This window comes from Diplotaxodon limnothrissa, linkage group LG15, assembly GCF_057381915.1.
Source record: "Diplotaxodon limnothrissa isolate DT_005_m linkage group LG15, D_limnothrissa_male_GT1.1, whole genome shotgun sequence".
Lineage (NCBI taxonomy): Eukaryota > Metazoa > Chordata > Actinopteri > Cichliformes > Cichlidae > Diplotaxodon > Diplotaxodon limnothrissa.
Window position 1 is genome coordinate 14,121,292 of NC_140610.1, and position 27,510 is coordinate 14,148,801.

The following is a 27,510-nucleotide window of genomic DNA, read 5'->3' on the forward strand; positions in this document are numbered from 1 at the left end:
TAATGAGCTCTGGAAGCATCCATATCCGCTGACAGTCCTTTCTTAGCGGCCTCGTTGCCTAAAAACGGTCAGACGGGTCCTGAGTCCTAGGGGATCGAGGGAAGTCTGTGACAGAACACCCGGGCGCTTTTTAGTCAATAGCTGGAAACATGGCTTAAATGAGGGAAGCTCTTTGAGATATGAATGAAAATATAATTGTGGCAGTTCAATATGTTAATGCAGTAGACGATGCAGAAGAAAAGCATTCAGAATATGTTATTTTAAGCTCAGCTTATCCCAACTTTTGTTCGATGAGAAGAGGGTGTATCCCAGACAGGTCGCTGGGGAGGATCGTCATGCTTGTCTTAATTCCTGTCATTCAATCTTGCCTTCTTTTTTTGTTAACAGTAATAGTAGTCATGCAGTATTGGTTATGTATAGTTTCTTGTAAGTTTTTCTCTGAAGGCCAAAGTTAATACACACAATTTGTTCTTTTTTGTTGCATGCCAAAAGCAGTCAATTAAATTAACTGTGAATGGGAGAGTATAAATTCAAATTAAGTCACGTAGCAATCAGTAGCTGAGCATTTCCTGTTTATTCTAATGAGTTACCATTTATCTTTCAAATGCTAAAGACTGAATAAAGACTACATGACATAACATGGAATATTATACACAGATTAACTGAGGACACAGAGAAGCAAAGAGAGAAAGATGAAAGGAGGACGTGAGGGAAAGAAGCAAATGAAAGTGAGAACTCATAAAAAGTGAAAATGTTATTTGAGCTGTATAAACAAACAACTAATGTCTGTGCATTATTGCACTGGGTGCAACTCTTTATTCACTCTGTATCTCAGAGAGCAACAATTTTATGACTCATGTTTATGCCTCTGCAGTTTTACGGTAAAACTAAACTGACACCTAGTGGAGGAAATGGCTTTCACCTACTGATAGTACTGCTTTTACCTTAAGGTTTTTTTATTGATCCCAGTAGAGTAGTTCTGCTATTGTTTGCCATCCTCAAGGGTGATCAGTGGTCAGGATTAATCACAGAGCAGCCTCTTTGCAGCTAACAAGCTTCTAGTGGAAAGATAAATGAGCACAGCTCAGTGATGTAAACACTGAGACAATAAAACACAGGCCCAGGAATCCAGATTAAATTCAAAAATCCCTTTACACATACTATACAAATTGATACTGGAACTTATTTTTTAATTTAAAAGGTCTAAGTATGTGTTTAGAAATGATTGAAATGTGTCTTGTGAAGAATCCAAGCAGAATACAATAACTAGTTGTCTTTAGTTTTAAAAGTTCCAGAACACTAGAGTCCCCTCCCGATGACACCAAAGGGACTTCTGACGCCTCCCAGGATCAAACCCAGGGTCTTTCGCTTTGGTGATTATGTTAACCACTACATTATGGAGCCACTCTAGAATTCTGTGACCTTCCCAAATTTATGTGGGTGTCCCAAATGAATATGGGAGAGCTAGAAACAATAAAAACAGACTGACAAAAAGATAAAACAGATGTTATTTATTTATTTAGGCCAGCTCCTTTCTGTGTGGAGTTTGCATGTTCTCCCTATGTTCTATGGGTTTTTTCAGGCTACTCTGGCTTCCTGCCTCAGCCTCAAAACATGCATGGGGTAATAATTGATTCTAAATTGGCCGTAGGTGTGAATGTCAGTGTGGATGACTGCCCTGCGATGGCCTGGTAGTCTGTCCAAGGTGAACACCACCTTTTACCTTTTGGCGGCTGGGGTAGGCTCCATATGTCTGGATCCTGTCTATTTAATGAGCCACTTATTGATCCATTGATTCATTTCATTTACCTTTATATAACCAACAGATAGTGAGATCTGAGTGAGATTTTAAATGTATTTTGCAGAAGTGTCCTAGCCAGGAGCAGCATTTTAAGCACCAGTGGTAACAGAACTACACACATATAATGATTTACACACAATAAGCACACATATAAATAATGACATGGTTAGCTCTGTTGCCTTGCTGGAAGAAGGCCCTGGGTTCTGGGTCTCCACTGGCCTGTGTGGGTGGAAGTACTCCAGCTTACCTCCCACAGTCCAAAATTATGCATATCAGGTTAACCGATGATTCTAAATTATCCGTAGGTGTGTTGCTTTCTGTGACATTGCTTTCTGTGTCACTGTGTTAGCCCTGTCATATACTGCAGACCTATCCATGGCATACCCTGTTTCACTATCTATGACAGCTGGGATAGGCTGCAGCACCCCCCATTGGGAATTGGAGAAAATTTATAGATATACATAAAATCACATAGAATGAAGCAAAGCAAGCTATGACAACTTCAGGAGTAAAGAAATTAAATGCCTAAAACCAAACAGAGACATTTATATTTTAACATCTTTTACAACTTGCCTATATTGTCAAAGCAACTCCTTGAGATTTAATTTGGGTTTTTTGTTTGTTTGTTTTGTTTGGTTTTTGCTCTGGACTCAAAGTGGAGGGATGAGTTCATTAAAATGTCCTTTTTCCCAATTCAGCCTGGCTTATATAGTTTCCCACCCTGCAAAAAATATGTCTTATTTTATCAGTTTTTGATAAATGTTGTTTAAGCTTTGTAGCCCTGGTAGGGTCGGTCAACTACACACAGATTTTCTTCAGTCAGTAGGCGATTCTTTACATTTCTGTCTAAATACTTTTCTTAAATCCTTCTGTCTGCCTGCATGTTTTCAATGTGCTCAATCTGCCGGCAGCTAGTAAAAAAATGATGAATAATATGTAACACAAGGGGGCACTACAGTCCTATGGATAATCTTGTTAATAGTCCACACTGTCCATGCTGCTGAACATAAACAAAGGAGTATATCTGTAAAGGTATTGCAAGGGAAGTTCTGTAAATATGCTAACTGTAATATGTATATTTATTTTCTTCTTTTTTTCAAAATTAAAGCATATGGACCGATTTCTCTAAATCTACCTACATCTAAGAATGTAGTCAGCACTTTCAATGGAGCTGGACTGAATGACCAGACATTATGAATTCTGTACCCAGCCTGAGGACAGTCCCATGCTCACTAAAGGTTAGTGAAGCTTACAACTATTTCCTTTCTACAGAATATTAACACCTGCATATCTGTCCAACACAGGCCTCTCTCTCTCTCTCTCTCTCTCTCTCTCTCTCTCTCTCTCTCTCTTCAGCAGGTTGAATGAGCCACTTCCTGTGGACGCCCTCTTTCTCACCTTCTGTTTTATTGTTCATCTTAGATGTGTGACAGCATGCTGACACATGATTGGGAGAGCAGTGCCTGCTGTGCTGTCTCCTCCAGGAAGTAGGTATTTCTGCTCAGTTCCTGTCTCCTTCACTGACCCCACAGTCAAACATGTACATATTTACTGGCAGAAGAGTGACAGGAGAGACATTTTAAATTCAGATAGAGGCTGGACTTAATGGGTGCATTGGAGGGACAGTGATGTCTGTTGATTTGAGTTTGATGGTACCGGGAAAGCACAAAGAGAGTGGAGATTATAAGGGGAGAGTAGGAGCAATGCACAACTGGCAAAGAGGCATCACTGAAGGAGAAGCGTTAGGCTGTGATAAACTACAGTCTGAACCTAGTGATGGGCAACAGATTTCAGATCCACGTGTGTAACAGTGGAAATGCAAGTTTGGTTTGTACGGTCGTACAATTATTACACGCTGAGTTTAGCATTAACTCTCAATTATTAATCTGAGCGACCAATGACAGCCCATAAATCAAGAGTCAAATCTTTATTTATCACTGAACCACATCTCTTTTTCTCTTCAGAACCAAAAGTGGGTCCATCCTCTTGTTTGTCATCCAAGGAGGAAAGGAAAGGGCCCAGGCGCTGGAGGCAGGAGGGTAAATATTTGTTTTGTGGTCTCTCCGTTCAGCTCCAGACCTCTGTGTGCCTCTTAAGAAAACTTTCGCCCGCACGGGAGCAACCAAAGCAAACAATCCCTCATCACGCCGTCTGGCTCGCTATGGACCCTTGTGTGTTTGTTTGTTCAGACAGCCGCCATGACAGACGGAGGAACACTGCGAAGGAAGAAAACTAAGGAATGAGCGAGAGAGAGAAACAAGAATCTGAGAGGAGGGGAAGGAGGAGGTCATGCTTTTTCATGAGCTGCAGGACGGATGGAGGTTTACATCACAGATGGTGTGCTTGTCCTGTTCCCAAAAGCTTTACTCTCCACAGAGATGGGTCAAACAGTATTTAAAAATAATTCTAAGCATATGTTGTAACCTGCCTACATTAAAAAAAAAAAGACTACACGAAATACCTACATCACTAAGAAGTTTATAACATTATTATAAGGGTCCTTATGTGGAACATTTACCTTCAAATTGCTCAGGTTTAAAAAAAATATGTTTTGGAAATAGTAACATCTATTAAATTTCAGCGCTTAATTTAATAGGTGCTGAGTTTTAACTTAATTGACATATTTCATTCTGAAGCGTTTCAAGAGAATATTTTGGTAAAAATGAACTTAAGGCAGCTATCCATCTGTTTCTGTGTGTTTGCATCTTAAACCATTTGCGTGTGTGTGCGTGCGTGCGTGCGTGTGTGTGTGTGTGTGTGTGTGTGTGTGAGAGAGAGAGAGAGAGAGACACTCCCCTCCTCTCCCCTCAGCTCAAGCCCATTCTGTTGTGTGTGTGGGGAGCAAGGGGTTTGAAGGAGCAGATCAGAGGATGCTGTAGAGGCTCACTGAGCACTGGGGTGAGATTAGCTCTCTCACAGAGGAATCAAACTGACCTGGGAGGCATGCCATCAGAAGGACAGATGGATAAGAACTATTGACCTGGTGACCTGCATCAGAGTCTCACTAACTCATCCTAATTTGGATGCAAATGGGTACAAATGCCTGCTCTGACTTTTTTTTTTTCTGTTTTTGTTTCGCTTGTTCCGTTGATTTCTTTCCCTTTCTCTCACTCTCTTTTCATTTTTCATGTTTTTACTACTTTCACTCAAACTCCACAGTACACACTGTGCATGAACACAGACTTATATACGTGCAAAGACTCAAACACACACACACACACACACACAAAACACATTCTCCCTTGTGGCGTGCCCTCATGGTGGTCGGTTGCACTTCTAAAGGCTTAATCTGTTGGTCCCACCTCCCTGGTTAAGAGAACAAAGGCCCCTCTCCCCTGACACAAAGGGAGCTCACACACCCCTACACATACGTCCGACTTGAGTCCCAGACGGACCACCCATCCTTGAAGACCATTGCCTCACACAGCGAAGGGACACAGCAGCAGCGGGTGTGTATCAATGACAAGAGTGTCGAGCGACTCACGTTGTTTCAGACATTAAAGTCTCTTTTTTCACTTTTCTCAGAGTGGGTAGTTCACACACTCTTTGTTGGAATTTAGTTTTTGTAGTAGAAAAGGCGATCAAGGGATACCATGTTGAGGAGTCCCTGGCATGCTTTGATCTAAAGGTTTACTGGGATACATGGTCTCAGTGGAGAAGAGATTAGATGATCTCACGACTAAAAAGAATTATTGCCTTTCTTACAAAGAAAAAGATCAGATAACCAGTTCTTTAAAGAGCAGCTACTTACAACAGCCACTTTAAAGGTTAATAGATGCTGCGCTGGAGGATGTCAGTCATACTTAAAATGACAAAGTTTGTATAAGCAGCACATCACAGACTGTTGAATTTTCCCTGTGGTATTTTTTTGTTTTTTTATGCCATTGCATTTTTAAAGCACCCTTTTCTGCAGGCTGATGTCACTGGAAAGTTTGTTCCCATTTCTGCTAAACTCTTGGCCATGACCCGTTCATAATAAATCCCATGGAGCGTTACAAGGCCCCAGCACTTAGATGACATGTCTGGGAAAACGTTATTAGGGTACAATTCTTCCAGTGTGTTGCAGAGTATATTCACCACAAAACTGCTTTGCCCACATTCTGTAGCTAAAATAGAAATGCACAAGTGCCGGTTGGGTGACGCTGCAACTTCCCTTCCAGCTGGCAAATTTGCATGTGGTATTTTGTATGCTTTGCTTCTTACACTACCCTTGACAGCAGACACAAAAGAGGCGGAATGACGAATATTAAAAATAAACTTAAGTGAGATGCAAGAAATACAATTTAGTCAAAAGAGCAAGAAATAGACCCTAAGAACACACTGGTAGCAGGTCCAACTCAGTTTTATCCTTCATCATGTTCCAAATCACTCCAGGGAACACATCTGAAGTCCTCCTGTTGGTATTATTCTTACAACATCATGATTGATATTCTCCTGCAAACATCATTACTAAATCATATTGTTGTGATGCCATAACTTTGAAACTTGATGGGAAAATTGCTGGGTACTGGGTGTCATACATTACAAAGCAACATGTTACTGCAATCACAATAATGTAACCTGTTACTATACTAAATTCAATAGTTACATTACAGTTACAGTTATATGGTTACTTGCATTACAAAGGTTCATCACTTCTCTGGATGCTGGGTGGATAGAAAGAAATCAAAATGCATTTGCTGAGGAGGATGGTTGAGAAATGGTGGAGTGGTACAGCAATACAACTGAAGAGTGATGATATGGACATTACTTTTACTTTTATTGCATGTGATAGTAAAATGGGAACTGCATCCAGGACAGAAACAACCAGATTATACTGCTAACACAAGTTCAACTCTTTGCAAGGATCTGCAAAAACAGCATGCTAATGCAAAGCTAGCCAAGAACCCAGAGTGATTTTAAAGCTAAGTGAATGGTGACCTTACCCTAGAATCCAGAAACTGAACACCAGCAGTTACAAAGGCAGTGATGAGCAGTCAGGCTTATAGCTTCAATTTCTACCTGTTCATGTTTCTAAAGTAGAGTAACTGTGGTGATCGCTCTGAAGTCTTTTTGAGCTGGTTTGAATCTTCGCTTTGTGATGTCAGCTTTGTGTTCATATGTAAACGCTAAAATAAAGATCTTAGGTATGCCCTTATTAGAATAGGGATTTGTGTTGTTGTGTGGAGCTGTGGCCTGTGATTTACATTTTTAACTGGTAAGTATGAGACAATATGTTTTTAAGGTAATTTTATGTACTAATGAGAAAGTACTGCAAGGAGTACTGTAACAAACTACTTAACGACTAATTAAGTAATGTACTGCATTACTTTTGAGAAAAGTAACAAGTAATATATAATACATCTCTTGCTACGATGGGGGACTGTATAGAGAGATGTAATACTCAACAAATAGATGGCTGATTAACAACTGGATTATGGAATCAATGGAGAAAATCTTTTAAAAAAATTAAATAAAATTAAAAAAATAAACCTTTTTTTGAGAAATAGTAAGCAAACCTTTATAAGATTGGCTGGTGATTACATATACATGCCCTTATCATGTTCATTTAAATAAATAAATACAATAAGGAGGACTTTGACACAGAGCAGGGGAATAGAAAGAACCTTTTTCTCTTTCCCATTGTGAACTATCCATCCATTGCAACTAATGAACAAAAAAAAAGGCGAGCTGCTCTTTATAAAACTTATTTACATGTTTTAGGATATATTGTCTTTTTTTTCCTGACATTGATATTGATATGATTGTCTGTATACTTGTTAAATAAGTTATAATTCTATAATTCTACCTGCCTGGTAACATTTTGACATCATTATAGCAATGACAGTGGCAGCTTTTAGATGAATATAATGTTTATCAGGGTATAAAGGTGTATTTGTGTCATATTAAAAAATTATATTGGAAGGATTTTTTTATTATTATTTTGGATTTTCAAGAACAATGTTTTAAAAACAAGGTTTCCTTTCTTAGTCCATCAAGTGAAGCTAGGGAAGTGATCGCTTGCTGCTACAGCAGGGACATCCTTGGAGCTTAAGATGAGTTTCTGAAATGGTCAAGCTAAATTCTTATGTTCTGGCTCTGCCATTTAAATGGAAGCTACTGAGTAGCTTGAGTAGTAGCTTTAAAGCCCTTAAACTGATTAGGATGGTGTGTTCATAAAGGCAGAGAAATACAGAAATACATTCTCCAGCCACTTTATTAGGTACACCCATTAGACTGGTTGTAATTCAAATATCTATTCATCGATCACATGGCAGTCACTCAGTGCATTTAGGCATGTTCAAGACAACCTGCTAAAGTTCAAAGTGAGAAACTGTAAATGGTTGATTTAAGTTACTCTGAATGTGGTATAGTTATTGGTGCGAGGCAGGCTGCTTTAAATATTCCAGAAATTGTTGATCTACTGGATTTCTGGATTCTAGCATGACTATCTCTAGGGTTTACAGAGAACAGTGTGAAAAGCAGGAAACATCCAGTGAGCAGCAGTTCTCAGGGTGAAAATGCTTTGTTGATGCCAGAGGTCAGAGGCCAATAGATAGAGTGCTTTGAGCTGATAGGAAAGCAACAGTAACTCAAATAACCAGTCGTTGCAACCAAGGTATGCAGAAGAGCATCTCTGAATAGAGAACACACTGAACCTAGAAACAAATGGACTACAGCGCACTGGGTGCCACTGCTGTCAGCTAAAAACAGGAAACTGAGGCATCAACTCACACAGGGTCACCAAAACTCGACAGCTGAAGGTGGAAAAGGTTGCCTGATCTGATGAGCGTTGACTTCTGATATAATGTTCTGATGCTAGGCTCAGAATTTACATAAAGAACATGAAAGCATGGATCTATCCTGCCTCCTATCACAGGTTCAGGCTGCTGGTGGTGGTATAACCATGTGGGGGATATTTTCTTGACAAACATTTGGCACCTTAGTGCAAACTATAAAACATTTAAACATCACGGCATATCTGAGTATCTGGTGTTGTCTATGTCCATCCATTTATAACCTCAGCGTACCCATTATCTGATGGCTACTTCCAGTAGAGTAACACACTATGTCCCAAAGCTCAAATCATCTCAGACTAGTTTCTTAAACGTTACAATAAGTTCACTGTATTCACATCATCTCCACAGTCAGCCGGTCTGCAGCTGCAACTTATGCTATCATATCAATATGGATCAAAATCTCTGAGGAATGGTTCCGTGGGCTACAGCAGCAGAAGACCACACCAGTTGCTGCCCCCGTTAGCTAACAACAGGAACCCAAGGTTGCAACTCACATGAGTCATCAAAATTGGACAACAGAAGATTGGAAAAATGTTTTTGGTCTCATGAGTTTTGATTTATCCTCCAACATTCAGATGATGGGGTTGGAATGAAGAATTAAAGCGATTCTGAAGGTAAAAATGGCTTCATCACAGTACAAAATGACTACTCGTGTAATTTCCTTGTTAGTAAAGCCAAAAGGAAAATACATATTCATTTGTTTTTCTTTCATTCTTTTCCTAATGTAGCATTTATACTCCTTTGTGTGACTGAGACTTAAAGGTACATTTTAAGGTAGCTTTTAACCCGCTTTCTCTCTCCCCCCAAAAAAATCTGTTGCACAAAACAACAGCAATTGTTGAATATCTCCTTCATTTCATAGGCGCTGCTAGTGTCTAATAGAAACATAGCTTAATATGGAAAGTGGAAGGGTTTTTGCTGTGCTTTAAAGTTGTAACATATGTTGAAGGGACCAAACAGAATCCAGTTATTTCTAGATGTTCATGTGTGTTTTACTGATTGAACCAATCTTCCAAGCAGAAACCCTCCTGGGTCCACAGGCTGGATATTCCCATGTGGATCATGCCGGACTGACTGAGTAAGTGCATTTGTTTGAGCTGAGCTTTCTTCTCGTTTACTCACAGCCTCTGCCGAGTTGCCAGCCAGATCTCCATAATCCACAAACAATTATCATATTTGCCTCAGCAGACGACTCAGGTTTTTTGTTTACTGATTCAAAATTAACAATTTACACAGCTGGGTTTGTAGCGAACACCTTTCTTGTCTGGCAGTGGTCCATTTGTGATAGTAAAAAATAAATAAATACAAAGAAATGAAGCAGCCATACACACAAATGTTTGACAAATTAAAATTAAAAAAAAGTGGGCTTATTTATTTTAATCAAAAACAAAATGAAAATCCAAATTAATTTAGTGGCCAGTTTATGTTTAAAAAATCTATCAGCAGCATCAAAATTATAGTGCAATTAAAAAATGGATGGTGTTAATTATTCTAAAAACTGGAGCATAAATGTTTTTGAGAGTGATTAAATTGCTCGCAGTCATTTCAAAACGTTTAAATGACATTCTCCTACGTTTTAGTAAGTAGTCGGAAAACTTTTGCAAATGGGTTTGATTTTGCTTTATTTATATTCATGAGCTGGCCTTTTCTGTGTCAGCTAGTGAGCAATAATGACTTCCTTGTGTAAACGATGTTAAATGAGGCATAGTCCCTAAGGTCATAAAACTGCCAAAGCACAGAGGGGAAGTACAAAATTACTTTTTAAGTTCAAGCAAGAAAAAAAAAAGAACCCTTTGTTTACTCGCAATGTAAACACACAAATTGAAGAGGAAGATGTAGATTTAAGTCGTCAGTTGCATATTACCCTGCAGCATGTCTGCCCATTTATTTTCAGAACATAAAAGTCAAGGTTTACAAAGATGTCTAAATTAGATCAGTTGATTTCAACTGAAATGAGTCTGGTGATACCATTGCCACTGCTGAGCGAGAGAGAGGACCGAACTGTCAACACCAACCATAAACAAGATAAAGAATGAACGTGAATCTGATTTTAAAGTAAACAGCTGTGACTGACAGTGTCACAGTCAGATACCTTAAAAATGTAGCATTTAAACATTTTTGTTCTAATAAAAAGTGCCAAATTTAGTTATATGTATTTTTTTAAGCAAACCGCTGTTTAAAACAGTCAAGAAAACAGCAAAAGACAGAATAAACAAGGATAGATTATTTCATTTAAAGCCAACATTTAGTAGTCAAAGGAGCTTGCAAAGAAAAGCGTTTACGCTTTTCTTTGCAAGCTCCTTTGACTACGATGACCTGGATGACTGAGAACCTTCACAGACCAACATTTAGTACTTGTATTTTTATACATTGTCATTGGAAAGTTCATTACTCAGTTAATTAGAGAATCTTTGAGATTTTTAGAAGATGTATAATCTTTAGTGCTTTAATAATGCCTTTTCTGTTAACATGAGTTTAATATTACTAAGATTTCCTATAATTTCCCTTTACATATTCTTCAAACGTCATCTGTACTTTTTAAAAAATTTCCGTATATGTTTTTGTTATTCCGTGGAGGTAAAACTACCAAAACAAATCACTGTCATATTTGCCAATACTATTTGGCCAACTGTGAAAGGAAAGGGAAGGATTTGGATGCTGGATGCATTGGGCAACAAGTACTAGATTGCCAGCTCTGTTAATTGTGCCAAGTCATAAATCTGGGTAGAATTGTTTGGCTTGCAGCTCCTTGTATCAACCAGGAGATCTGTTGCTTAGGCTTTGAGATTATGTAAAAACATGCACTCACTCTGGTCGACTGAGCTGCCACTATCTAAAGTTTGGGAAAGAAGGAAGGAATGATGGAAAGAGTAAAAGAAAGAGAAGACAAAAAGAGGAATTATAGAAAATGGAGCTGGAGAGAATATTAGATATAATCTATTTCTTTTGTAAAACCAAATAGCACTCAGTTTTTACACATTAACACTCCTGATTCTCTCGTGTTGCCCATTAGTGCACCAGCAAGCTAATCTCTAGTAAGTAGCACTGAGATCTGCTTGATTGCACCATAGAACCCATTCACACTAAAGTGTTCATGACTGGTCATTTTAAATGACCACTAGCTTCTCCGACTCTCATATTTTCCCCCATTCTTTAGTTTCTCTTTTCTTTTGGGTCTTTCCAATTGAGTGTGCTGTTAAAGCTCTGTTTTGAAAAATATTGAAAATTACACTCTAGTATCTGACAGTGTGACACCACAGCCATTTGTGAACTCAAATGTTGTTCATGGTGCAGGAATGCCTTCAGAAAGCACTTGGATTACTTAAAAATATTACTGAATTTGTAGAACATCTTAAGGCGAGGGCTAGTATCTAATAAAGAAAGACTAGAAAAAAAGCTTTATTTCTTGTAGGTGTGTAGGTTGTAGGTTTATCGCTCTTACACTACATTCAGTTGATTCTGGAAAAATGTTTATGTTAATTTTGCTGCCTGAAAAAAATGGACAACTTGTAAGAGAAGGTTGTAACCTTCAGTTATTTGCCAAATAAATTGACATAAGTCCTGATCGAAATTTAGGTAAAGCAGTATTTACTTAATTACTTATTATCTGTCAGAGTGACCCAGAGTGTCTACTAAAACCTCTTGAGGATTGTTGTCATCAGTAGATTATGGTTTTATAAGCCAATTCCCCAAAAATTCCCAAATTTTTTGGAATTGAGGTTGAACAATTTTATGTTTTTGGGAGGCTGATAATTGTAATTGGGCGAGTGACAGATAAGCAATTCCATGGTTGTTTCTTTCTTATTTCATGACAAATTAAGCAGATAGAAGATGTGGATTTGATTCCACATATTAAACATCACTGGCGCTATAAATATGAGGTTCAAGAAGATGTTGATTGAAGTGAGGGAGGCCATAATTTGACTGAAAAACAAAATAAACCTATCAGAGAGATAAAGCCCTACGAGTGTCAAAATCAGCAATCTGCTACATTCCTAAAAAGAATCAATGCATTGGTCAGCTCAGCAACAGCCAAAAGGCCAGAAGGACCACATTAGGATGATAGCATGGTTAAGAAAAACCTCGTCACATCTCGCCAAATGTAGAAAACTCTCAAGGAAGCAGACATACCAGTATCAAAGTCTACAATGAAGAAAAACCTTCATGAATTGAAATAAAGAGGCTTTACAACAAGATAAAAACCAGTTTACTGTCAAAAACAGCAAGGCCAGATAAAAATTTACCAGAAAACATCAAAAAGAGCCCGAAGAGTTCAGGACAAATAAAACCAAGACACCAAACTTTCTGCCAAACCTACTGGAAGCTGTGATATAGAATGGGTATGACTGAGTGGAACAGTGGAACTGAGTCACTAGTGTTGTTTCATAGTGCAAACAGATAAGGACCCAAAGCAAAAGCAACCCAAGAGTTTTTCATGGCAAAGAAATTAGATATTCTTCAATGGCCAACTCAGTAAACTCACCTCAGTCCAACAGAGCATGCGTCTCAGTTACTGAAGACAAAACTGAACACAGAAACACGCACAAGCAAGCAGCAACTGGAGGTGGCTCCAGAAAAAGCCTGACAGATCATCTCAAGAGGGGTTTGATGATGTGTATGGGTTCTAGACTGCAAGTGATTTTAATCCATGTGTTAAAAACAAATCTTATAATTACACACTTTTTGTTTATCCAGTTAAAATACATATATATATTTTAAAAACCTCTTAAATTAAAGCTGAAGTGACATTGCCAAATGCTTATAGTCCTAACTGTATTTGGCCTAAAGCATTGCCCTGTTCCTTCCAACAACTCCACCTGCATTATTTTACATTATGCATTATTCTTTTGCATTTATGTGTGTAAATGGTTGTGTTGTGTTTTTTTGTTTTGTTTTTTTAAAGGAAATTTTCATATTGGAACTTTCTCCTGAATCATAACAGCTGGACCCAGTGATTGCTTTAGTCCTCTGCAGAGTAATGTTGGTGTCAAATGAAAAAAAGAAATAGAACCTTCATAAATCTAACACTGAAAGAAGAAAGAAGACAAAGCCTACAAATAAAACAAATTTAACATTCTTCATAGTTGTTGCAAGTTGTCAAATTTTGGGATGGAATCTGTATTCCCATTCCAATTCTGTTTACCTCTGTGGATGCTGAGATGAGATGGAAATCTTGCCATATGACTGTGGGAAAGATGGCAAACATATCTCCCATAATACCAGCATGGGCATATTTTAATGTTTAGTATGACACTGCAGGAAAAGATTCACAGTTCTGTGGATAAATAAGGACTTTAAATAGACAGCTGGCAAAGATTCATGCTGTTTACCATGACTTCCATCCCACACACTGATTCTTGGCTGAGTCTGCACCCTGAGAGATTACAAGATTGATTATGGAGGCCTGTGTGGGTGTCTCATGTAAATACATGCTTGTCTTCTTCCTCATCACAGCCATTCCTAAATCCAAACCAATGAGCAACTCTTTCCAGGAGCATAGTCTATTATTTTCTGGCCCAATTGCAGGGTTTCATGCCTTTTACTTTTGCATTCTGGGAAGAAACGAGGTGACACTGACATCCCGATGTCTTCTATAAGTCTGTCTTTGAAATGAAGCGTGTGAACTTGGGACCACACAACTCTGGTCTCACTTAAAAGGACTTGTCAAAGTATTGTTTTAATGTGGTTTTTAGCATTTACATTTGGCATGTTCTAAACAATTGAAGGAATGAATGCAGTCAAATGCAGAAATACTTTCCCTAAAACTATACTTGTTTAAAGTATTTTCACCCAGTTAAAAGCAAATGTTTGTAAACGATCTTTGCAAGACAAGCATTACTGTAAAGTAAAACACTGACTCTTTGTAATTCCATATTTGCACTATAGTGTGCTTCTTAAGATGTATACTAGTCAACCTAAAGTCTTCATATTCTTATGCTGATCAACCCATTATGAAAGGAAAAAGAATGAGATGCATGAGGAGGGCCAGTAAGCAGCATGAAATGTGGTAGTAAGAATCATCAGTAGTTAGTTTGTGTGTTTGTGGAGTGAACCGTATCCTTTGGGTGTGTTGAATGACACAGAGACAGACATTTAGCATTTCAGCTGGTTGATTTAGGTGAAGAAACACCAGGTCTAACACCAGCTACCCTAATGCCCTGATCCCACTCTCACTAAAGTGACAGGAAGGCAGACCATCATAAAAACACATTGGTTATTTTAAGCATGAATATGGCAGTGACAAGTTAAGTTAAAGAAGCAGCTGCTTCAAAGCCAGAGTTTTGAAATCAGATCATTCAACAATACTGTAGTTACTACCCTTATAGTAGTGTTGATATTAACCTCAAATGGACATATACAATGCACGATTGGTACAATTCATTCATTTATCTCCTGCAAACAATACAAGTTTCACAGGCTTGATTTTAAGCATTTGTCCTTTCACAAAGACAAAAAAGCAGGAATTTTTTAATATCATCCTAAATATTTTTACGAAGTATGCGAGACAGAACTGGCTACTAAAGTGGATCTAATTTTAATATTGAATATATTATGTGGTGGCGTGAAATGCAGTGGTTAGATTACTATCATGGTGTTGCAGAAAATACAAGTAGCAAACAAGCAAAATGTATTTCTTTTATATTATATAAGTTTATTAACAATTTTTACACATTTTCTATGTGATTTGTTTTACTCAGAAATCTTTCTTTGGCTAAGCTCAGTTGAATACTTTGGCTGAATAATGCTGACTCTTTTGCAGGACAAACAAAATTAAGGTGTGACTAGAGGCCAATGTTAGCTTTTCCAGGCAAACTGTAAGCTGGACTGTGTGTGTTCCAGTGATTTATTCCGTTCCCCCGCTGAACGCCATGTAGTGGCTGAACACCCTGCTGCTCGCAATGACAGGCTCCATAGCAATCTGCCAGACACACAGCAGGACAAGACAAGCTCCCAGCTTCTGTTCTGCCTCTGGAGCTGCATATCCATCCTATTGCTTTTCTTTCCAACATCATCATCATTTCTCTCTCTCTCTCTCTCTCTCTCTCTCTCTCTCTCTCTCTCTCTCTCTCTCTCTCTCTCTCTCTCTCTCTCTCTCTCTCTTTCTTTCTTGCTCTCTCCCCATGAGACAGCATTTGCATTTTTAGTTACAATGTTTGACTTTTTGATCAGAGATACAGTTTATCACCCTTGGCATGAGTTGCCCCATGAATGATTATAAGGTAATATAGGTGCTGACTATAATCTGAAAAAAATACACAAACACAAACATCAAATTCCAGGTAATATCCAAGTAACACAGCTGCTTTTGATGAAGTAGAAACCATAAACATATCCATCTCCAGTATTGAAGTGTTAAATGATAAGTGTTCAGGCACTTTTTCTTCACTTGCCTTGTAAATGCATTCTGGTTAGTACCTTTCCTTCATAAATAAAACTCATTTAGTATCTTTTGCTAAATAAAAACTCAGAATGTTATGAGAAATGCAGACACAATGCACCATTTCAAGGGAGAGAAACACAAATGAACTCCAAACAGGCAAAGATGAAACAAAAAAAAAAAAAAACAAGTATGAAATGAAGACCATCCATGTCGGTTTCTTTCTCTCCCACACGCAATCAATTTAAAACAGCCTGACCATTGACACATTCATCCTCTTGACTGTATGAGATTTGCCATGGAAAACATTACACTGGCACTTTGCTGTTGCTCTGTGCATATCCCTTCCCCATTCCCTCCTCTAAGCCAGCCATCGCTCTCTAACAACAGATCAATCACAGCAACCATATGTGGGGATGTCATCTTCTTTGAGAGTTGAAAGGGAGGGGTTTTGTCATGTCCATCTGCTCTGGTTTGTGGAACATTCCAGCGCTTTAACATTTGCATGGCTGTCAGACCGTCAAGAAAAGCTAATTTCGTTCCGCTGAATAGGAAAAAAAGAAGCTGTTGTGAAACAAATCTATTTTCTTAACAAATCTATTCTCTTTAATTTGCAATATGTCATGATAATATGTCTTAATTTGCTGTTTACACACTTCAATAAGCGTCAGCCTTTTTTCCCCTATAAATGAGCTCAGAGATTTGAGGCTCATTTTGGATTATAATAAAATGGTCAAACTTTTAAAAACTATATAACAAGAGTTACTTTTACAGTGATTATTTTTAACAATGAAACAAGTATTTATTCACCTGTTCTCAATAAAAACTCAACTTTTCTGTCCACAGATTTCAAGCAGTAAAAACATCATTACTGAAGAATATTAAGACACATAAGTGCTGACAGTGAACCATATTATTACACACATGCGCAGATTTATCATGGGGCGCGTGATCACAGGAATGGGACAGCCCAAAGCGACATAATTCTTTACACCTCCTCTTCCTTTACGCATGCAATGAGTAATCACCGCAATTAAGCTGCTCGCAACCTGTTAACAGCCTTGTAAATATAAATTTTCAGCGAGGAGAGCAATTCAGCAAGCAACCTCCTTGGAAATGACTGGTGCAGAGCATCAGTCAATGCTCAGGGACGAACAAAAGGTGAGCGAGTTTATGAAATGTAAATGTTACCACATAAAAACAAAGCATGGAGGGGAGCAACTCCCCAGTTTTGCATCAGATATGGAAAAGGCTGTGTGAATTGTTGTCATTGTTATGGTTTGCCACTTGCCTATAAATACAGATTTGAAAATAGCATGTTTACATGTGTGTGTGTGTGTGCGTGTGTGTGTGTGTGTGTGTGTGTGTGTGTGTACCCTGCGCTAGGCTCCACACTAATACAGCTAATAATGAGAAGCATTACTTTCCTCTGAGAGTAAAGTCTCATGTGGAAGCATTTACCAAACGGTGAATTAAAATGTAAATGGGAGCCATATTTGCTTTAGCACAAGCTGCATGTTTAGAGTGCCTGGTTACTGCTATATTTAAAAATGGGGAAAGGTTAGTTGTTCTTTTTTTCCGTGTTTTTTTGTTTTGTTTTGTTCTTTTTAGGATAGAAGGAAAGAAGAACTTAAGCTCTAAAGTTAAGTATGTTAAATCTCATCTGCGTGCTGCACATGAGATTTAACATAATGAGTATGTAACGTTTCCATGCTACATTTATATTTTTATATTTCTACATAATTGTAGGAATTTTGTCAATAAACATTTAAGTAACATTTTAGGTCAGGCAAAAGAATGGAAATTATTTTCTATTTATTAGTTCTCCGGGTCTTTAAAGACACTTAAAATGACTAGAATCATGAATATAAATAACTACCTAGACAATTATAAAAAAATCAAACCACTTTAAATAAGTTGCAAAACTTTTTTGATTATTTTTGTGCTTATTGCGGTGATTAAATGTTGCCTAATTACGTCACTTGAATTATTGTCCATTTGCTGAATTAAGCAATAAGTAATTTTTCCTCCTGGCACTGATTAATCAACTCTGGTGTATAAAAGTATAATGAATGTAAATTACACACAGGTGTAATCTGTGTTTTTAGAGAAAAGGTTGTAACTGTTGACTGATATTCATTAATAAATATCCCATATCTCCTATGGTGGCATTACATTTTTGCTTTTCTGCACTTATACCTCATTCTGCTCAAAAAAAGTGTTGCACTGTTTGATAAACAACAGCGACTTTATAGTATAATGCTGCAAAATAAACACATATGAGGAGATATTATCTTGAAAAAGAAGCTTTCTGTAAGACGTTGTATAGTTTTTATACTTATCACACTCAGCTTTACAATAACATTGCATAAATAATGGATTATATCCTAAGGTAAAGGATAATGAGTGTAACTGGTATTATTTCATTCAAATTAAACAATTTTAAAAAAATATTTTCGCAAATATATAATTTAAAGTCTCATTTGGTGACATTTTGCATGGTTTTCTTTCTGAAACAACTGCATTCACCATTCTTGTAAATCACGTTTCAATTTTTTGTGCTTGTTTGCTACAATTGTTTGGCAGCAAATGCTGGTGTTGGCAAAGATATTCATCTATTCCAGACAAAAATCTGATATTTTAATAAATAAAGAACATTTGCAAGGCTGTCTATGAACAAAATCAAAGTAAAAAGAACGATTCCCAGTTGGCATATACAAGTAGTGCTCTTTAAAAAAAAAAAACATTTTAACTTTGACATTGACTCCAGCAACACATTAACTGTCTGAAACCAGTTAATTATTATAATTTCTCCCTGCTGTATACCCGATTATCACAGCTTTGTGGTGTGAGGTCAAAGCACAAAAAATAATTTTGCATAATTGTTGTTTAATAGTGCTAATTAACACAAGCTTGAAAAATACCTGGATGTCACCAGTGAATAGACACATTAGGGGCTAAGAGATCCTTACAGTTCTCCCAATGCTCTGTGCAGGCTGCAACTGTATAAAAAATACATATATTCATATATAAATATCATAATAATAGTTATGTTGAAACAAAATAAAACAAAATAGCACTCCAACTCTTTTAATACCCAAACTGCATGGTTAGCAGCACGTCTTCACAAATTGTTGCTTTACTTCACTGCTTTAAATGTCTGTGTAATGTTTTGTCCTACTCCACCGTCCATGCTTTCATGGTGTAACCGTCTAGACGCGAGGACACTTAAAACGTGTGCATGTGGCTCTGAAAACTTTCACTGCCTCATGTGCAATGGCTCTAATTCAGCACCCAGCTTGATTCGCTTGGGGTTGCAAGTAATGACCCATGACTAGGAGGTGTTTTAACTTGTGGTTTGTAAATCAATATTACATTAAAAGGACCTGCTTTTATGTCTCTCACAACTCTCCAGCTCATGTTTTATAGTCTTTGTGGTGTTTAGTGCTAAAGCTAACCTCTTAGGTAAAGCTTTCAGTTTCATAGATGAAAAAGATTGGTGTGGATGTTTCGCGGATTTGATTTCACTTTGTGCAACTGGATATTATCAGCCAGCAATGCCATAAAACAGAGAAAGACGATTTGTTATATTTGAGTATGCGCGCCATTTACATGCTTTGCTTCCTTTTCGCTCATAACATCCTGGAAGTACGTTACTTTGAGAAATGTCCTGCCCTGCTATGATCCTGAGGTCTTGCCCTAATAATTTTTTATCCTCCGTCTTTCAGGGATGAGCCCACATCTGTCTCCGGTCACTATTTACACGCTCTTTCACCATAAAGTACTCCAAGTCACACATGTACCCAAAGACAAACACACACGCACACACACACATCCTCCTTCTATCTCATGCCTAATTCAAACCTCCCTTATGAGTCCCTTGACAGATCCACACAGAGTCAGCTCAACACATGCACACAGACATTCAATCACTGGAAAGCAGCGCAGGCCACATATAAATCCATCTAGTAAAGCATCTTCCAGACCGTTCCCAATGCGAATGAGATGTCCCAAAGCCTTTTGGTGTTATCTGGCCTCTGCAAAGGCAATAATGTGATCTATACCCTCTAATTGTTGCAGGGGGAGGTTTTAAAAGCACATTCTGGATAGGCTAAAAGGACAAATAAATCCTACAGCTTGCGGTTTGCTTATAAATCCTCACATTCTATCCTGTTTCCTGGATTGCAATCTTGCTGCAGGATAGGGACAACTTTGAAGATAACTCTTTGTGGCTTCTTTATAGGACAAAAAACCTATATTTACATTTCACGAAGGAATGCACAATGAACATCAAAAAGCATAATTTTGCAGAATACAAAGCGTAAGAATTCACAAGTGCTGTTTGACCTCTGTCTGAACGGCTGGCAATTATTTATTAGTTTTCCCTCTCTCTTTCTCGCTTTCTTGATGTCAGTATAGAATATGTAGCTCCCTATCAAGTCTGACCAGTCTGGGCAGGTCTGGCGTTCGTGTCTGCTCTCTACAATAGCTGGTTAGCCATGTCTGACATCTGTGGCACCCCACGGTCAGGTTGAATGCAAGGTTGAATAATGTACCAGAGCTACTCGGCTGCAGGAGCCACTCTGCTCTGCCTCTTCTGGTTTCTGAATCTGTGACGTATTGAAATCACCAAAACACAAATTTTCTCAAAGCTCACCTATGAAAAAACTATTTGGTAATCAAAGCAGACATAATTAATGTGTAACATTAACACTGAAACAGTCACATGTGTGGTGAGAAGCTACTACTCGGATCTAGATCTTCTTTGCTATATGAGGTGCATCTTTTGAATACTTTGCTAGAATTTTAGTGTTTCGGTTCACTCTTATGGTAAACATTAGCATTGTTTTTGATAACAGGAAACAGCTGTTAAAAGAAAAAAACTCTATAAGCAGACAGCAAAAGTAAGTGTCAGAGTATATGTAAACAAAGCAGTGCAACTGTCACTCTCAGAGCTTTGTGAAGTCGGGCTTAAATTCATCAGGTGGCAAGAAACAAGATGCTAATTTTGAGCCTTACTTACTGAAGATAGGCAGCTTTTAGTTGTGGCAGTTTATGGTGTCAGAAGATCACATGCAAAAGGTGGGACTGTCTTACAATGTAAAGCATATGACACCATGCTGCTTCACTGTCAGTCTGGAAGAATCATTTCCATCTTTCCCTCCACCACAGGGTGCTGACCTCAAGCTGACCTCCGAGCCAGCGGCTGGGGTGTTAATGTTCACCCTTGCTAGGGTCACATCCAGCATGTTTATTTTATGACATGGTAGAGGGGACCTCAGAAGGGAGTGTGGCCTCAGCACATTGACCCCCAAGCGCATTACAAAGGAGGCTACTGAGCTGTAAAGGCCCTGTTCTTATGCCCAATCATGTAGTTTAACTGGTCTAGGCCAGAGCAGCAGAGGACTTCTGTCTAGTGCAGTAGCATGATAATAAAAAGCCCTTAAGAATGCTCAGGTGAATCTAATAAAATCAGTGTTATGATGTAAAATGAATAAAAGTGCCCACTAGGTTGTACTCAACATGACTCACCTCTTGTAAAAGAAAAAAAAATACTTACAGACTTTCTATTTTTATTTCATTTTATTTAATAGAGGGGTTGCTTAAAAACAAAATCCCTATTTTTTTATCCATAATTTTTGCTATGGCTATAACACAGACTCAAGAATTCAGTGTGTAATTTCTGTTGAAGATTCGGTTCAGCACATTTAAATGCAATTCAAATATTTATTGTCCGGTATAAAAATTTGGTTTGCAAGCAAGGTTAAAAAAAACAGAACAAACCACCATATTTTATACTATGCAAACATGCATCAAAGACAGCAGTGACTGCTGAGGTATGCACCAGTGCTGCTTTGCATTTGTTGTCATGCTGTGAGAAGAAATCAAAAGACAAGAAAGACTAGAAATGTCATCGCTGATTGCAGAAAGTTGACTGTACGCTTTCCTTTCACGCAAGCTTCAACGTCAGAATCCCACCTGTAGCAAAATGTTTCCTTAAATGTACATTTGCATTTGTTTGAACATGAATGTAAGGCTGTGTGCCTGCACGAGTGCCAGCTACGTGCACGCATCACTCAGAAGAGAATCCTTTGGCCATATTTCCAATTCTGCTCAATTTCAGCAAGAATCTCAGTAATCCCACTGAAGAGCTGCAGTTCTCCCACAGTGACATCCCATAATGGCACTAACACCAGAGTGGTGGGCACCCAGTTACGACTCCCAGGCTCCATTCGGTGCACGTTCCCAATCTCCCAACCTGTCTGTATGCAAACAGAGCCCCCTCAGAGGAGAAAACTGATCTGGCAGCCTTTCACTGAGCCCTGTGTAGACATATTTAATGCCTCAATAACCACTGCTTAAGACAGAGTGATGAACGCCAGGGGCTTTCATTACTCCGAGAGGCTTTTTTTCCCTGTGTCTGTGTATGTGCGTGTGTGTGTGAGAGTGAGAGTGAAAGAGAGACTACAGTGTGTAGCTAAATAAATGTTTTGCCTTCATTTACTGATTGAGAAATTCAAGCTGCTTTTGTTTAAGGAAAAAAATACAAATGGCACTGCCTTTGATGTACCAGAACCATATGTCTTGCTGATGAATTAGCACAACTAACCCGATAAAGCTGCTACTAATCTGTCTTTCTGCATTACAAATTTACTCTGCGCTTAACATTTTACAGGTTGCAGACAGCAGATACACGAGTGAAGGCTCAGGCCTTGTGCAAGATAATCAAGAAACAAAACCGAAGCAGATTCAAAATTTGAGATCATGTGAATTTTGATTGGGATAAAAATAGAATGTGCTTGTTAAGTGAAGTTATTCAACCACCTAAGGGCTTGTTTCCATGTGGCGTCAGTGTCAGGGAGGTGTAGAGGCAGGCAGTTAAATTCGGTGAGCTGTGTCACAGCATCAGAGCTGCAGCTTATTCATTCCTCGCATGCAGCATGTGCACACTGTGAGGCAAAGCAGGCGCGTTCCCTTAGGTACAGTTCCTGTACAAAAACAAATATAGATTCATATGAATGCAAACTACTGAAATCCAATTCAATTCAGGTTTATTTATATAGTGTCAAACCACAACAACAGTTGCCTCGTGGCACTTTATACTGTAAGGTAAAGACCCTACAGTATTTGGGAGATAACTCCAACAATCCAGTGACCCCCTATGAGCAAGCTCTTTGCGACGGTGGGAAGGAAAAACTCCCTTTTAACAGGAAAAAACCTGCAGCAGAAACAGGCTCAGGGAGGGGCAGCCATCTGCCGCAACTGGTTAGGAGATGACGACCAGGGGGAAAAGAAGAAAGAGAAGTAAAAACAAAGAGAGAGCGCATAGAGAGACAGGACAAAACACAGACTAAGGGACAGAGAAGAAAATTGTAATGGCATGCCGCAGTGGTATACTGTAGAAACACATGAGGAGTGACAAGAGGTGAGTGGAGAAGAAGAAGTGGTGCTTACCTGAGCCTTTGGTCTCAATGTGCTCCATGGAGCTGAAGCATGCGATTAGGCAGCCCAGTCTCAGAGAGTCCAGGAGATGTTTGTCCTTCTTTAATCTGATGAAAGGTGGAGATCCTTTGTTGTAATTCAACATAACCTAGCCATCAAGCTAAGAACAAAAATAAAAACAAGTTAAGTTGCTTCACAGACTGTCTCATAGTCAAATTACTAATTTCCCAGTTTTAACAGTTTAATAAAAAAGCTTAAAGAAGTGTTCAGAACCGATTAAAAAAGGTAGTAAAATTAACTTTTGCCAAAACTTAGTAAAACAATAAATCCAGAACCTGCTGCCAAGAGAACGCCAAAAGAAAGCTAGCATATGCACAGATAAGATGGAGATAGGGCGAAACGATGGGAAAGCATAGCTCCCATAAGACAGAATGGAATAATTTGTTTATTTATTCTATAAAGAAAGTTGTTTTCATTTAGATCAAATCCTAGTCACACTCCATTAGCTCCATCTGTGGGTTGTTTCTGTTTTTCTTCCACTTTGGCAATGATGACAAGAACGCCCAAGAGGAAAGTCTTTCTTTCCCCAGACACTCATCACCTAGAGAAAGAGAGTGAGAGCTCATGGAAGGATCAATGTGTCTGCACAGGAAACTGTGTAATGTTAATCACAACTTTAATTTGGGCTGAATTAGCATTTTGATGAACTTGTGGGGCTGACTCGTGTACTCTAAGCACCTTCAAATGCAACACGCACGGAGGAAATGGCAGTATGGTTAATTAACGCTCGCACACAGCAGATGGGCTCAGTGAAGGGCCTGGCAGAAAGAGACACGGAGAGGGAGAATTGATCAGAAAAAGTCACTGTTAATGGGAGAAAAAGAATCAAATATAAGATTTGCCACCATCTATCTCCAAATAAAATGGCTGCTTCAGAACCAACAGCTAGAGATGGTGGGGAGTACTAAATAACATTTCAGTCTTTTAAGGAAAACAGAACACAAAGAGTCAATAATAGCTTACAGAAAACACAACTGGCAAATCTTGGTCAAACATGCAGCCTGTTTACATATGCCCAGCCGTTTCAATCTCTGAGCACAGAGTGTAACTCAACATGGTGCCCAAGTCTCATTGCCTTGCACTCATTCTGTGAAGTCTTTTACTAACACATTTAGAATTGACTATTTTGAGCTCTCCTTTTTCTTTTTAACGTCTCGTTGCCATGCTTCCTATTTCTTATCAGTTTCATATAATTTCCTGAATTTTCTTTGTATTTTTTTTTTATGTCTCCCACAAATAGATGTTAGCTCTTCTATCATTTTCATTCCCTATAAATAATCCAAACTCTGGCTCTACAGTGTCAATTATATATCAATCAAACTGCTGCGGATGGGAGAAATGTGTAAGTTACAGTTGTTGTCAGCATAAAGCTGCTATTAGATTACCGTACTAGGTTCTGAATAATAATTTGTTGGAGTTTCGAATGTTTAAACGAGCATTTTTAAAAAATATTATTGTAGATTATTTTTCGAGGCAAACGTTTTAGATATTTTTGACTGGTGTAAACTTTTAGGTTCATATTTTTGAAAATATTGTCTATCTACACAATTACCATTCATTTAAAGAGAAATTACAACATTTAAAACTCAAGACTAAGCAACGTTTTGACCAAATTGAAATTAATGAATTCATTTTCTCCCGGTGGTTACTAACTGTTTGTCTTCCAGGTTTGATTTAGGTTATTTTCTCGCTTGATTTGAAAATCAATTTTCAGAAAGCTGTTAAAAGGAAGAAAAAAAAGTCCCCAGTGAAATCCATCTATTATCCAGACCAGTAAGTTTTTCTCAGAAGATATGTTGATGTAAATCTGAAGACTTTTAAGGAGCATGCCAAAGTGTATTTTCAGGGGGTAGGGGGGCAGATAACCACACCTACAGCCAATTTGGAATAACCTAACCCCACAAACTGCATGTCTTTCCACTGTGGGAAGAAGTATCTGTTGATAATCCATGCAGACAACACAGAATGGCCCTGGCCAGATGGTGGATTTGAACCCAGGACCTACCTTTATATAAACTATATCACATCATACATATGAAACCTTATTAACCTAAGAAGCTCTGTATCACATAATACGAAGTCTTTCCTTCTTCGTCATAAATATTTGTGTATAAATATTGGAACTTTTTTCTCAAAGTAATGAGTTATGTTTTCATAATTTTGACTTGTAATCCAATAAAAAGCTTTAATATTATAAATAATAATAAATAAATATCATGTCAGTAATTACTATGTGAATTCATTTTTTTGTCGGTTGACAAAAACAGGCTTCTATACCAAAAGCATCTGTGCAAACTTTAATAAATTGTCTCAATAGATGTCACTTGGATCAGGATCGGTTGTGATAAAGTAGATTATATTGAAGAGATAGTGGAGGATCGCATGGTAAATCTATACCTGCATGGCTACAGGTATCTCAAGAGCTGAGTGAGAGAGTGCTTTGCATTGACAATAGTTTATGATGCCCTACTCAAAAACTGATCCCAATCGTGAAAGTGAAACTGTTCTCAGTGTCATTAGATTTGACTACATGAAATGAAGCACCAAAGCCCTCACTGAGAAACACTGACAGGTAGCACTTGTCTAGTCACCTTCTTCCCACCTTTTCCTGGAATCCTTTTTCCAAATCAACCTTCACTAACCTGCCCTCCCTCTCTCAGTTTTTTTTTTCCTGCAGTGGAGAACTTCAAGGCCTGGCTTCCCACAGAGAAGAATGATTTGTAAAATCACAATAAAAATGGAAAGGCGAGTGAGACTTGGGTGGCAGTGAGGAGGGGTTGGAAGGACAGCAAAGCGAGATCCCCTGTTGTGATGGCCTGTGGTGGGGCATTAACAGGATGTCCAGGCTGGGTAAATCTTCTACCAGCCGCTCAGAACTCATACACTCGGAGAAATTCCCAATCCCTGACAGGTTGTCACTGCACAGGAGCATACAGAGAGGTGCCTTGTGTTTGATTTGTAGAATATTTTTTGAATGTTTTCAGTTTGTAACAATGTGTTTAAACACCAAATTAGACAACTGTGGAATTCACATAATTTCCATGGAAGTGTGAAGAGATTACACCATGGTGATCTCTGTCCTTTGATATCCAAATAATGGGGGGAAAAAATGAAAAGCCAATGATGGGGGTATTTTGAAGGAACGCCTCATTTTTATTATTATAAGATGGACAGGATGCAGTGAAATGGTGTTTAGTTTAAAGAGATGCGCCATAATGAGAGGGAAATAGAATAGGTATGGCCTTGTAGGGATGATAATGAGATCGGGAGAGGCCAGGTAGATAGAAACACCATCCTCTGTTGTCACCCTCCAAGCACCCACTCACCCATCCCCACGCACAAAAGCAAGGAGACAGATATATCTGTTCCCAGGCAGCAGGAGAGTCTCCAATTACGGCAGGATGCAGCATCAATTTGAGGGCTAATTATGTGCGTAATGAGCTCACCGTCATGCGTCCGCGCCCCCGACACCGAGCCCGCTGCTCTAACCAACCTCCCCCCATCCACACGCTCCTTCCTTTCACACCCCCATCTCTCCTTCCTCCATGTGAGCGCCCGGTAACTAATTAAAAAACTACATGCGCCGCGGCGTCTTCATCTGATTCACACCATGGAAATTAATCCTCAGATAAACGTGTTTGACGGACACCCAACCACTGCACGAGCCCTGGACGCGTCGCACCGCTCTCTCAGCCGGGTGTAAACTGTTTTGTATCTGTCTTTTTGTCTTTTTTTTTTTTTAAATAATAATAATCTTGCCTCTGAAATAACTCACGAAACAACTGGTTAACAGATCATAACTAACATCCAGTCCACTGGTTTATGTGCAAAAACTCGAACTCATGCAAAAGACTTAAAATTTAGAATCTAGAGTACACGACTGACTACACCGAGGGACATGCGGACTACTTTGTTTATTTTTTATTTTTTTGTAGCCGATGCCTGTGTTAATATTGCAAGTATACCTCTTAAAGCAGAGAACTAAAAAAAATCTGCATCCGCGGGGAAACAATCCAGCAGACAGCTAGGGGGAAATTAGTCAAAAACAA

General features: G+C 38.5%; 1 protein-coding gene across 1 annotated transcript in view; it reads right to left on the reverse strand.

Moving 5' to 3' along the window:
- Positions 1-23,546, reverse strand: part of muc5.7 (mucin5.7) — a 39,917-nt gene extending 16,371 nt beyond the window's left edge. Inside the window, 1 exon segment of the mRNA XM_085372969.1 lies at positions 23,414-23,546. Within this exon segment, the coding sequence (XP_085229095.1) occupies positions 23,414-23,546 (133 nt within the window).
- Between the last annotated feature and the right edge of the window lie 3,964 nt (positions 23,547-27,510).